We start from the raw sequence: 12,771 nt of genomic DNA on the forward strand, positions 1-12,771 counted from the left end.
ACTATACTTACTTCCCTTTCTCAGTCAAAGCTCCCTGCATGCATTTCTGCTCAGCGGTTAGAATATATTCTGGAATCACAACCAGTAAAAGACACTTCTTAGGACCACTTCATCTCTCCAATCACTTGACAACAAGCAAGTGTTCAGAAAAGCATACAGGATGGCAGAATATCATTTAATAACCTATGCTGAGTTTTCTCCCTAAATTGCAGACCGCATATAATCCCCACAAAAGTGAAATGTATTAGCATGGGGCTTACATGGGGGCTTTGAAATAAAATGACTCATGTAGATAACCAATTAAAATGATTATAAATCATTTGAAATTTGAGAAAGGAAAGTAAAAAATAGATGAATTATAAGCAATAGTAACATCTTTGATTGAAAACTGTTTCAAGTGAGAGACATACACAATAATGGTAACATTAGTGGGTAAATGGCAGACAGATGAATAAGATGATAAAGTGATAAAGATATTCTGGAGTATCTGAATATGTATTTTGTTCTATTAATTTTAAATGCTTTTATCACTGAAGTCAGACCTAGAAAACACTATAAAACCATGACGAAACATGGTTACCAGGCAAGAGAAGAATGTTTGAGGTTAAATTAGATCTCATTTTAAAAAAAGAAAAAAATATCTAAGTACTTATGAAACAATAAAGTAAAAATAGTCCTTCTTTTACTTGCCTTTCTATTCATACAGTTCAGAATCGGCTTCCAATAATCATTGATTGAATAATCAACTTTTAATTAACCCCAGGGGATTATCTTGATTTTTCAGGACTTTAAATACTTTGCTCTGTTGACATATCAGACACTTACTATTGACAATATCTAATCTGTTTAATTATATCGTTATCAACATATTATATCTCCCTAATTTATTTCTATATACTGAAGACTTTGAAACTGCAGCTATATAACCATGTCCTATCTCTCAGATAAGGCTTCAGAAGAATATATCTCATAGCAAGATTTTAAAGTCTGCTTTATTCCCAGTCTAATTAATTTTCAGTATAGGAGATAAGATCAGGGATAAGGCAGCTCATCTCTGCTATTTAATTCCTCCTGAATTAAATAATCACTGTGTGACGGTTATTTTATTGAAATTATGTATTTATTGAAAGCCTATCACATTTACAGCAATGATATAAACAAATGTTTGAAATAAACATAGGAACAACAAATACAACAAAAATAATAGTAATTTTCCACAGAAAGACAGACAAATATGTAAAACACATGGCCTGTGTACACACAGGGACCATACTAGGAATTCCAGGAATGGTGTTAGAGTGATGTGCTCATTAACAATACTTCTCAACAAACCAAAGCATCGTCCAAAGTCAAGGGTAAATATATATATATGTAGATATTTATTTTAAAGTATGACATTCTATTTTCCTTCTGCTGGGTAAAAATATTCATTCAGCACATGTATACTAAGCATCTACTATGTTCCAGGAATACACATGAATTTACAATAAACCCTCTCATCTAGTAAACTGCATTTAATGGGAAGCCAGCATGGAAAGACAGTCTTGTCTTATGAATTCACTTGCAAGGTCATAGTGAAGTATGGCATGCAGAAATCAGATATAACACCAGAGTGTCTTGTACTTCAACTAGTATGTAGTAGGCAACTGACATGTATTTGACGAAAGATGTCTCCAGGGATGAGATGCTTGAGTTGAGTCTTGAAGAAAAATAATAGTAATTTTCCACAGAAAGACAGACAAATATGTAAAACACATGGCCTGTGTACACACAGGGACCATACTGGGAATTCCAGGAATGGTGTTAGAGTGATGTGCTCATTAACAAGCAATGGGGCTGAGAGAATAGCTTTGTGTAAATGAACAAAAGGCAAAACTCTCAAAAGTTCTAAGTCAGAAACTTCCAAATAATTCAACTGAAAAGGTAGACCTCTAATTAAAATTAACAGCATGGATCCCATAAACACAGTCTAAAAGTAACTAAGCAGCATAGCAGCATAAAACATGTACTAAGTTATTTTTGAGAATTGCTTTGTATATATCAGTAAAACATACTCAGATAAAAACGGAGACATCATAACAGAAAAATGTGCTAGAGTAAAACATTTATGTCAAGTCCTGGTCTTACCATGTCTTAAATCTTCCTTCAAGGATGAGCAATTTTACTTCTTTGAGGCTCATTTGCTTTTTTTCTAAATCAGAAATAGTATCTCCTTTCAGGATAATTGAGTGACTTTAAATAGTAAGTTAAAGTTGACAGAAAAAGGTTTTGTCAACTACTCTGCCTCAGTACTTACATACATTTTGAAATATTAAATTTTATAATATAACTAATTCTTTGATAATTAAAACATTGGTATGAAGCATTATATATAATGTAAAGAACCATGTAGGGTGAAGTTAGTTATTCTATGATAAAGAAGTGAACAAGCTTTAAAATGTGTTCAGCTTCAGCTGGTTTTAGAAAGCTATACGTGATTTATCCAAGTAAATAAAGTTAAAAAATCAGAAACATGTCAATATCATGGATCAGTACTTTGACAAAGAACAGGTACATGTCTCATTTATATATTAATCTTCATGAAATCCGTGTGTAGATTTTCTCTGACCCAAAGTTTCTGCTATAATATAAAAATACAACTTCTCAGTTGAGGCAATACTGAACATTTTTGATGGGCCAAAAATAATACACAGAGATAAATTAAGTGGGACAGTAAATATAATCAGAAAGCTTCATGTTAGAATGAGTAGAAAACTGGCTGGGAGTGGACAAGTTACACCAACAGAAAACCTGTCCAGAAGCCCTCTCATTAGAACTTAGAACAAAGCACAATGTGCTTATTTTCTTAAATCGGGGCCTATTCTATTATATAATATAGGTCTTAGCCATATTCACTGGCTTCTTTTATAAGTTTTGACATCTGTTTCTATTACACCATATCTGCATCCTTGAAAAATGCTGGTGTCTGCAAAATTGTGCAGTAAAAAATATCAGGGCTCATGGAAAAAGACAGGATTGGAGGTCAGAAAATGTGAAACCTTTGGAAATTTAAAACCAAGCACTAACAAAAACCATAACAATATTAAAAAAAAAAGCACAGTTAAATCTCTACTGGTATTTGTATCCAGTTTCTGCATCTTCTTTCAAGATATAAGCCTAAAGGGCACTAACTTTAAAATGAAAACTATGATCCAGTGTTTATCCTCTAAAAAATAAGGCAACAAACACGTCTTTTTAACATAGAGGAAAGCGGCTTCCCAGTTTCTCCAAATGCACTCTCAATGATGCCAGATATATAATGTTGTAGAAATCAAGATGTTTCTTAAAGTCACTAAGAAACGAACACTTGTGCTAAAGAAAGGCACCTGAGTTGACTTTTCATATTTATCTTAATACTTCAGAGATTGCTAAGGCCCTCTGTTCAATTGTGAGAAAGCTTGCTTTTGGTTACTTAAAAATTAATGACCTGAAGAAATCATACATGGATCAACACAATTCCTATCATCCTCATATTTACTAGTTGTGTACAAACTAATACACATCAAAGAAACACACATTAATGCAGAAAGAAATTACATTTTATCTTAAATGCATTTGATGCTCTTGGCTATAAAGTTGTGTGTCATCAGACAGAACATATTTAAGAGCTCTAGGCAAATCAGACACTTTCAGTCTCAAACATCATCTATCAAATGTGGTTTTATCAGGATTAAATCAGATAATGAGTGAAAATGCCCAGTACAGCTCCCTGGCATAGAGCAGACATTCAAAAATATCAGTTCCCTTGGATACTAACAGAAAAATATTCAGCTCTCATAGAGAGTTGAACATAGTTCAATACCAAATTTCTTTTCTTGTTTTAGTTTAGGTTTGGGGTTTCTTTCTTTCTTTTTTTTTTTCTTATTTTGTCAAGTTTTGTTTTGTTTGCCTGGAACAATACTTAAAAAAAAAAAATGGTTAAAACAGAGAAGATTAAGAGTATATAAGAAAAGCAAATCTGACCCACATGCTTTTGAAATTTCATCTAAAATTTCAGACAAACTTAATAATCCTAGAGTATAAACAGTGATGAAGAAAGACATAAAGACAGGAGTTAAATGAAAGCAGAGAAAGATGCTGAAGAAATAATAAAGATTAGCAGTATATCTCAAAATTTAATACTGACATTTCTATCTAGATGTTCCATAGATTACTCAACGTATAATTAAAAAAAAAACAAAAAAAAACAAAAATCGGGTTAGCCAAAAAGGAAAATCCCAAATGAACTTTTTGGCAAACCAATATAAAGAAGTAAGAAAAACCCTTGCCTGATATTAGCAGTATTCTTTATTTACTTGCCTATTTCTGTTAAGATATAACCATTCTTTCTGTCAAACAGGCTTAAAACTTCAGGGGTCACATTCCTTCCAGTTCCCCAAATCTAATGTGTTATTAAGATCCATTAATTCTTCCACAGAAACATGTGTCCTGTCCATTCACTCCTTTTTCATTTTCTTCTGGTCCACACCACATGTGGTAAGTAGACTTAAAATTTAACTCCATGTTATTTTCCTGCCCAAACAATGCTTGAAATTCAGTTCAGTTCATTAGCTCAGTCGTGTCCGACTCTTTGCCACCCCATGAATTGCAGCACGCCAGGCCTCCCTGTCCATCACCAACTCCTGGAGTTTACTCAAACTCATGCCCATCGAGTTGGTGATGCCATCCAACCATCTCATCCTCTGTCATCCCCTTCTCCTCCTGGCCCCAATCCCTCCAAACATCAGGGTCTTTTCCAATGAGTCAACTCTTCGCATGAGGTGGCCAAAGTATTGGAGTTTCAGCTTCAGCATCAGTCCTTCCAATGAACACCCAGGACTCATCTCCTTTAGGATGGACTGGTTGGATCTCCTTGCAGTCCAGGGGACTCTCAAGAGTCTTCTCCAACACCACAGTTCAAAAGCATCAATTTTTCAGTGCTCAGCTTTCTTTATAGTCCAACTCTCACATCCATATATGACCACTGGAAAAACCATAGCCTTGACTATGGACCTTTATTGGCAAAGTAATGTCTCTGCTTTTTAATATGCTGTCTAGGCCGGTCATAACTTTCCTTCCAAGGAGTAAGCATCTTTAATTCATGGCTGCAATCACCATCTGCAGTGATTTTGGAAATCACAGAAAAATAAAGTCAGCCACTGTTTCCACTGTTTCCCCATCTATTTCCCATGAAGTGATGGGACCTGATGTCATGATCTTAGTTTTCTGAATGTTGAGCTTTAGTCAAACTCAGCTTTGCCGCAAGGCTTTACTGCCTCCCGGTCTCTCCAATATTTCCATAATTGAGGCCAACAACTCACCTTTCTAAATCCTTAATTAATTTGTACTATTTCTTAATTAACTAAATTGGATTATTTCTGCCCTCTGAACATTTGCCTCCTTCCCTACAACTTATTCTCCTTGTATTATTTTCTCTATTCAGTCTCACTGTGTTGAGGCCCTCTTTGCTTTAGTGAGCAACAACGTGTTGGAAAGAGGCCAATCTTACACATGCACTGAGTTCAAACCTTTGTCTCTTAGCAGTGCAATCTTGGGTCCTTCAACTTCCACACCTCACAGACTTCACTGACAAAGGGGAATATGATATGATAAAAGTTACAGGACTGACATGAAGCCAGGTAGTACATACAGAGTGCATACAACTGAGCCAGGCAGTTAAACACTGAACAAGTGTTAGGTCTTTCTGGGTGCTGAATTCCTAAGGACTTATTTAAATCATTTAATTTTTAACTAATTATATGATGAAAGCGAAAGCCGCTTGGCAGTGTTTGACTCTTTGCGGCCCCAGGGACTATACAGAACATGGAATTCTCCAGGCCAGAATACTGGAGTGGGTAGCCTTTCCCTTTTCCAGATCTTCTCAACCCAGGGATCGAACCCAGGTCTCCTGCTTTGCAGGTGGATTCTTTACCAGCTGAGCCACAAGGGAAGCCCAATTATACTGGAGTGGGTAGCCTATCCCTTCTCCAGAGGATCTTCCCGACCCAGGAATTCAACCCAGGTCTCTTGCATTGCAGGCAGATTCTTTACCAAATGAACTATCAGGGAAGCCAATTATATGATATCTTTGGTCATTAGTTGAACACTTTATTAATCTCTCATATGCGGATTTGGATTCTTAACTTCATACATTTATTATCTTCTCAACTATAAATCTTAAATTCCAAGCATCTCCCTCCCTCCAACACACCAAATTTTCATTTTCAAACAAATGCATCAAATACATTAAAAAAAATAGGTGTTGAACTAGCAGTAAGTAAAATATAATCCTAATTTATACTAACTAAAATTTATATAGGAAAACCAGGTAATTCTTCTCAATTTCTTCATCCATAAAGTAAATACTTCCTTGAATTCTTGACAATCTTGAGTTACCAGGTAATTGAAAGCACTTTGAACAAGCGGTTTTCACTGTTATAAAATGCTGAGGTTATCCACACTGTATGGCCTCAACAAGTATTTGATATTTGATTTACTGACAAATGGCACATAATTTAAGTATTTACTTTGAGGTGAAGAACCATTAGATAATGTTTTTTAATCTATGCAAAAGTTTGGTGTTTCGAGAACTGAAGTGAGATTTTACAGACCAGAACTCTAGTTATTAATCCCTTTTCTTCTCTATTTGACCTTTAGCAAGTCACACCATAATTATGTGCCACTTAAGACTCTTTGTGACTAATTCCAGCCTGGTGTTGGTCCATATAAGGGGTTCATGATACAAAAAAGAAACACATTCCTCAAAATGATTCCCTGCCCTCTGCTGGAAATATATATTCCATCACTGTGACTATGAGTAACGCCCCCTAGAGTTGTTCATCACACAACCTATATAATCACTCCCAAGAATGCTGCCCAATAAGATGTCTGACACATGTAATCACTGACTGATGAATGAGTCACTCTCATTAATGAATTAGATTATCTCAGCCCCCTCAATATTTTTCTCTAATCACAGAACAGCTTATGATGCTATTTTAAATTAATAAACGAACTATTTTTAAGTCATAGGCAGGTTTATATGTATGCATATTATTTCAAAAATATAATGTCTAGCATAGTAGGATTGCCATTTTACAACATGTCTACACATATGTGTTATCACAACTGCTCCTCTTAACAGTACAGCAAGGTCACCGAGGAAGATATTTTTATATCAGATTTTCAAATGGGCAAATAATGGCTGTGAGAGAGTAAGTTGCTTCTTCAGTCAAGAGGCCCTCAGTGTTCTAGGTCTTCTGCTTCCAAGTCAAGTGTGTGTTCTTCTTCTCCGCCCTTTTTAAAAAACAAATTGGAACCAAGACAATTTTCATCAATTGACCTGAGATTCTCCCAAGGTTAATCTGTTGATTGTTATGATTATAAATACCCGCAACACTCCCCCATCTGCCTCTTAACTATTTAAATTCAGGCAAGTTTATTTCATTAGATCACTGTTCTTGTTGCTCAGCCCCTAAGTCATTTCCAACTCTCTGTGACCCCATGGACTGCAGCACGCCAGGCTCCTCTGTCCTCTACCTAATGGAGTTTGCTCAGATTCGTGTCCATTGAGTCAGTGATGCTATCTATCTTCCTCTGCTGCCCCCTTCTCCTATTAGATCATAGCTTTCTAAAATATTTGGCAATGTTTGAAGAATTGTTAGTGGCACAAATGAGCATGTGAAACTAGGGAGTGTGTTGATAACCATTTGAGATGAGCACTATTGTTATAATTGCAAATAGTTCAAAGTTATTAAAATATTTAAAAGAGTGCCATACAGAAGCACTTTTATTTGCTGAACAATTAAAGATACCTCGGTTCTGCGAAACTCAGGAATATTAAACATTTAATAACAGCACTGGTTGCATCTTAAAGTGTTCTCATACCATGTAATTTGGAACATTAAAACTATAATCTGTTAAATAGGCCTATCTTCAGTATAACTGGGATAGTATAAAGGGCACAGGGAATTTAGAATCTAGGTCAATAAAACTTGAAAAAACAACTATATTCACTTATAAGAATATTAAAATTATTAAATTTGCATCCACCAACTCCTAGAGGATTATTTTTATTTTGGACCAAAAAAGCAATTCAAAGTACTTTTCCAGGTACACTGCTGTGAGAGATGATCCCCAAAACAGAAGAATTAAAATCATTTCCCAAATGTCAAAAGCCAGAGGAAGCGGCGAGACTAGCTCCGGGGTCTTCAGGGACAAGCCTGTCTGCGTTCTCACCTCCCCCTCTCAAGGAAACAGGCAAAAACAAATCACGCTGTTAGCTTGGTACCGAACACTCTCTGTATCTCATTTCTCAGTCTCAGTACACACAAGTCCCACGTTTGAAAACAGGCCACTTTATGTACTAAATTATCTGAAGTTTGAGTTTCTTCTTGGGCTGCATGAGGTTCTTCCATCCCCTTAATTGCTTCTCTGGGAGGGCATTAGCCCTGAGAGACCATTAGCCCTGAGTGCCATTGAACAGATTCATGAACACTCAGGACCCACCAGCTTCCCTTCCAGTTCTCTGGACGCCACAGTTCATCACTGGACACTAAAGTGACCAAACGGTCCACTGAACTCCTTTGACATAAAGCAGAGAAAGAAATCCTGTGGTTCATTCATTGAGGATAAGGATATTAATTTCCCATAGTCTATCTTCTGTACATGCAAATGAATGTGGAGTTGATTCAACTGAAACCTTACAAAGAAAGGCTGGCATCAAAGCATTAGAGCCAGGTAAGTAAGAGAGGCTGTCTGCTTAACAGCCTCCACAGGAGACAGGTTTGTGGAGACCTTCCTGTAGATCTGAATCCAGTAGTCACCCACACACCTGCGCTTTATTTTTAACAGGTACACCTCTCTAATGAACAATGACTTACCAGCACTCCATCAGGAAGCATAACTGTAAGCAGATGCCTGTAAGTTCAGCTAACTAACCGGGCAATTCACCCTCCTCTCCCCAAAGATTTTGGCTTAGGTGAGTGTTCTAGGAATGTATCTTGTACTGGATGGCAAGAGAGATCCAGCTGAACAGATAGTTCTGTTCATGCTTGATAATTTCGAACAACAGCGCTTCTAATGTATGTATGCAGTCAGCCAGTCATAGATGATTATTAATCGCACTTGGGTAATTTTGGAAGAAAATCATTTCAAAAATTTAAAGTTTCAAGAAAGCAGCCACTACATGTAAATCCAAATTTACAGAGATCCAAACAGCACATGCACTGTGAATCACAGGCTGAAGTTATCATTTGAGACTTAATGATGACAGAAGCTGTGACCGAGTTCTAAATACAAAGGAAAAATAATTGCAGAAGTTAGAGCAATGGAATATTTGCTTCATTGACAATGAAATCCAGACTCGACAATTAAATCCCAACCGCACTTCATTGGATATGAATCTCGCAGTGAGAAGGAGAGGCTTTTAAAGGAGCACTTCTGCTACAATAAAAAGCCTCTCATTACAGCAGAACAATAACCTTGTGTGGAAACTTAGAAGTAGAACTATTAGGCCTTGTTAGCTAATTATGGTATTGGCATCCACTTAAGTTGGTCAGTTTTTCACTTCTGTCATTTTCTCCGATTCCACGGCCGCAGTTCAAAACATTTTGACTACTTAAAAGGGAATACATCATCACTGCCTTTCCCCAGCCTAACTGCACACCACTTTCCAAAGCGATATCTTCAATCATGCTTCATAAAACCTCCTGCAAGTATATTGTTGGAAACATAAATCAGCAAGCTGTGATTTGAGTATTTCTAAGGCAAGCCCAGGGATCACTGACTGGTGGCTTTTCCATGGCCCCATTTACAAAAGAATAAACAAAATTATGAGTTACACTGGATGCATTTTTTTTTTTTCAAACTGCTCCCTGTGGCGCTTCTGATACTTGCTGCTGCATCCTTAATTGGAGAACAAAACACTAGCAGAGAGGAGCTGGACTTCAGGATCAGGATTGCCGTTTCCAAGCATCTCTGACTTCATTAGGACACAGAGCACAGAAGTCCCACATGTTCTGTTTCACAAAAGCTCGGGCCCTCTGCTATCGTGCATCTATACCTCCGTGAGTGCCATGCATTTTTAAATTGCACTAGATAGAGAGATCGTGAGAATGACGCTCTCTCCCTCCCCAGTTACATTACAGTGAATATGGGCTCCCCGTCAGGCATGCTTCAGTCTCCAAGCCCCTCTTTATGATCACCCTGCCTTCTGAATTCTAAATTGGTGAATCACAATTTCAAATATGTGTTACATACACAGACCCAAATTATATGTGTCTGTGTGTACTATTTAAACACTCCCAGATTTCTTTTTTATCCCCCAAATTCCAACACACTTAATGTCTACGACGGTAAATTCAAAGACTCCACAACTGACACATTTTTTTTTTTTCTCCAAATCAGTCACAATATAATCCTAAGTCTGCACAAACTTGCCTTCCATGATGTCCCCATTTTGTCCACATTGTCTACACTTGGTTAATTGCAGTGGTATTTTAACCGCAATTTTGGGGGACTGCTTCTCAGTATTCAGAAATACCTGTCTATATTATAAATGAACAGTTAAACATAATCAGCAGCTCTCCAACAATTAAAGCAGCGTATCTTTAGGACAGAGTGTGTGTATTGATCGTTGCTATCAAAATGATTCAATTAACTGGCTGGCCTAATATAAGCTTCAGATGGTCAAAACTGCAATTTTGCTACGACTGGAATTTTGCATACTCTATTCTTTTAAGGGAAAATGAGCAGCCTCTTAGCAAGTCACTTTACAAACTAAAGCTGCGTCCAGCGTTTGAGTTCTAATTTCTGAACATAAAAATCTGTATCCAATCGGGTTTCATCAGCCACTAACACTATAGCTTTAGGGAGGAGAAGGGCAGAGAAAGGAAGGCTTCATATCCAAAATGTCAAGCCCTGCTGAAGAATGATAGAAAGACCTAGGGAGTGTGGAAGAACAGACCCACCTTAAAATGGAGTTCTACCACCCCCTGCTGGACCAAATGAGAAACACAGAAGAAGCTACAAAGCTTAGAACTGAATACAGTGGAGATATTTTAACTTGTGCTGTAATTTATTTTTTTCTCAAAAAAAAAAAAATCATGCTACACTAATAATATAACATTCTCTGCGATTATTACACATAAGAAAATTACTGCTATATATATACATGTATATATATATGTATTTTGGAAGACTTCCACCAATGCCTGTTTTAGCGTTTTGGGTCCCCAATTTAAATGCCCAAACTTGTCTGGACTGTTGAAAATGCATCCATTTATTATAAATATATTTTACGTGAACATAAACTAAACAAAGCAATGCAAATTCACATCTATCTCTATAAACAGAGGCAGCTTCCCCAAATTCTCTCTCAGGTTACTCTAGTAAGCTATTTCTGTTTTTTTCTAAACAGATAAAAATCCCACCAGTTCCCCACAAGCTAAAACATCCCTTACAGGTGTAATTAGAATCTGATGACATAAAAAATGTCAACCTTGCTGTATTAACAAGGGGTGGGGGGGGGGGGTGTGCTGAAAACGAATGACTGCAAGACATTCCTAGTTTTATCCATCTGCTTTCTTACACACATCCATGGCCCCTCTCTTAGTTCTCAACAGAAATAAACCATCATCATTCACTTCCGTCAGAAATTGGGGGTCTTGGGCAAGGGAATAAAAAAAAAAAGTCTCTAAGAATTGAATTTTCAACAGATATTTCACAACGAGTTTAATGCTGATAGCTTTTTGCTGCTTCTTTAAAACATCATCCTTCCCTTGCCTTTCGCAACCTCAGACATTTAACTGGTAACACATGCCAACCTACTCATCCAATTTTTTTGATAATGAAAATCAAAGAAAGCCAAGATCCCTGAGAAAGATACAGTTTTCTTCAACCTCCGGCTCACTGATTCCCATCTCCCAGCCTGTATTTTCTTCTTCAAGGGTCTCCACAGACCAGACATCATTAGGGGGAAATAATAATAACAACAATAACTATAACTTCAGTCCCGTCATTTAATTCTTCCTGGAGCTCCTTCTGGCTCTCTTGGTTGGGTAGAAGGGGGAGGGAAAGTAAACGCAAGAAAGGCACCGCACTCCTACCTTGCCCGCTACTGACAAGCAACCCGAGCAGGTAGAAGGAGAGGAGGAGGCTCATGTTCAGGACGTGCCACCGGTGGACAGTTCCAAAGTTATTAAGTCCAGCCCCGGAGAGAGAACCTTCCTCTGTCACGGCCGCCTCTGCGAGAGCCGCCGCCGCTCCGGGGGTGCCCCAGCCGCCCGCAGCCCGCGCGCTCCTCCTCGCAAAGTGACTGCAAGCTCCGCTCCCTGCCGCACTATATCCAGGCGGCGGCGGCGGCGGCGGCACCAGCAGCAGCAGCACCAGCAGCAGCGGCCGCCGCGGCGGCAGCAGAGCCGGGCGGGGAGGGAGGCGGGGGCGGGGGCGCGGGGAGGGGCGGGGAGGGGCGGCGCGGCCCAGGCGTATCCCTCCGCGCCGCACGGCGACCGACCGCCGGCCGGGCGGCGCGCGGCCCCGGGATTCGTCCGCAGTCGCGCTCCCAGCCGCGAGTTCGGTTCCCAGGACCTCCGGCTACCCCGGGTCGCCGCGATCTGGCTGGCACGAGCGCGTCCGCACGCCCAGCCTGACGGCGATCCTCAGGGGGACGAGGGAGGGAGCGCAGCCTGGCGCTCTCGCTCCAGCGCGGGCAGGTGTGCGGAAGCCAGCCGCTGGAACCCGTGCTGATGCTGC

General features: G+C 38.8%; 1 protein-coding gene across 2 annotated transcripts in view; it reads right to left on the reverse strand.

Annotated features, from left to right (window-relative positions):
* Nucleotides 1-12,442, reverse strand: part of NCAM2 (neural cell adhesion molecule 2) — a 523,627-nt gene extending 511,185 nt beyond the window's left edge. For both annotated transcript variants that reach the window (XM_043448692.1, XM_043448693.1), the window contains exon 1: nt 12,126-12,442. In XM_043448692.1, coding sequence (XP_043304627.1) covers nt 12,126-12,180 — 55 coding nt within the window. In that variant the 5' untranslated portion in view covers nt 12,181-12,442. The remainder of the gene's footprint in view (nt 1-12,125) is intronic.
* Between the last annotated feature and the right edge of the window lie 329 nt (nt 12,443-12,771).

The sequence above is a fragment of the Cervus canadensis genome, chromosome 27 (assembly GCF_019320065.1).
Source record: "Cervus canadensis isolate Bull #8, Minnesota chromosome 27, ASM1932006v1, whole genome shotgun sequence".
Lineage (NCBI taxonomy): Eukaryota > Metazoa > Chordata > Mammalia > Artiodactyla > Cervidae > Cervus > Cervus canadensis.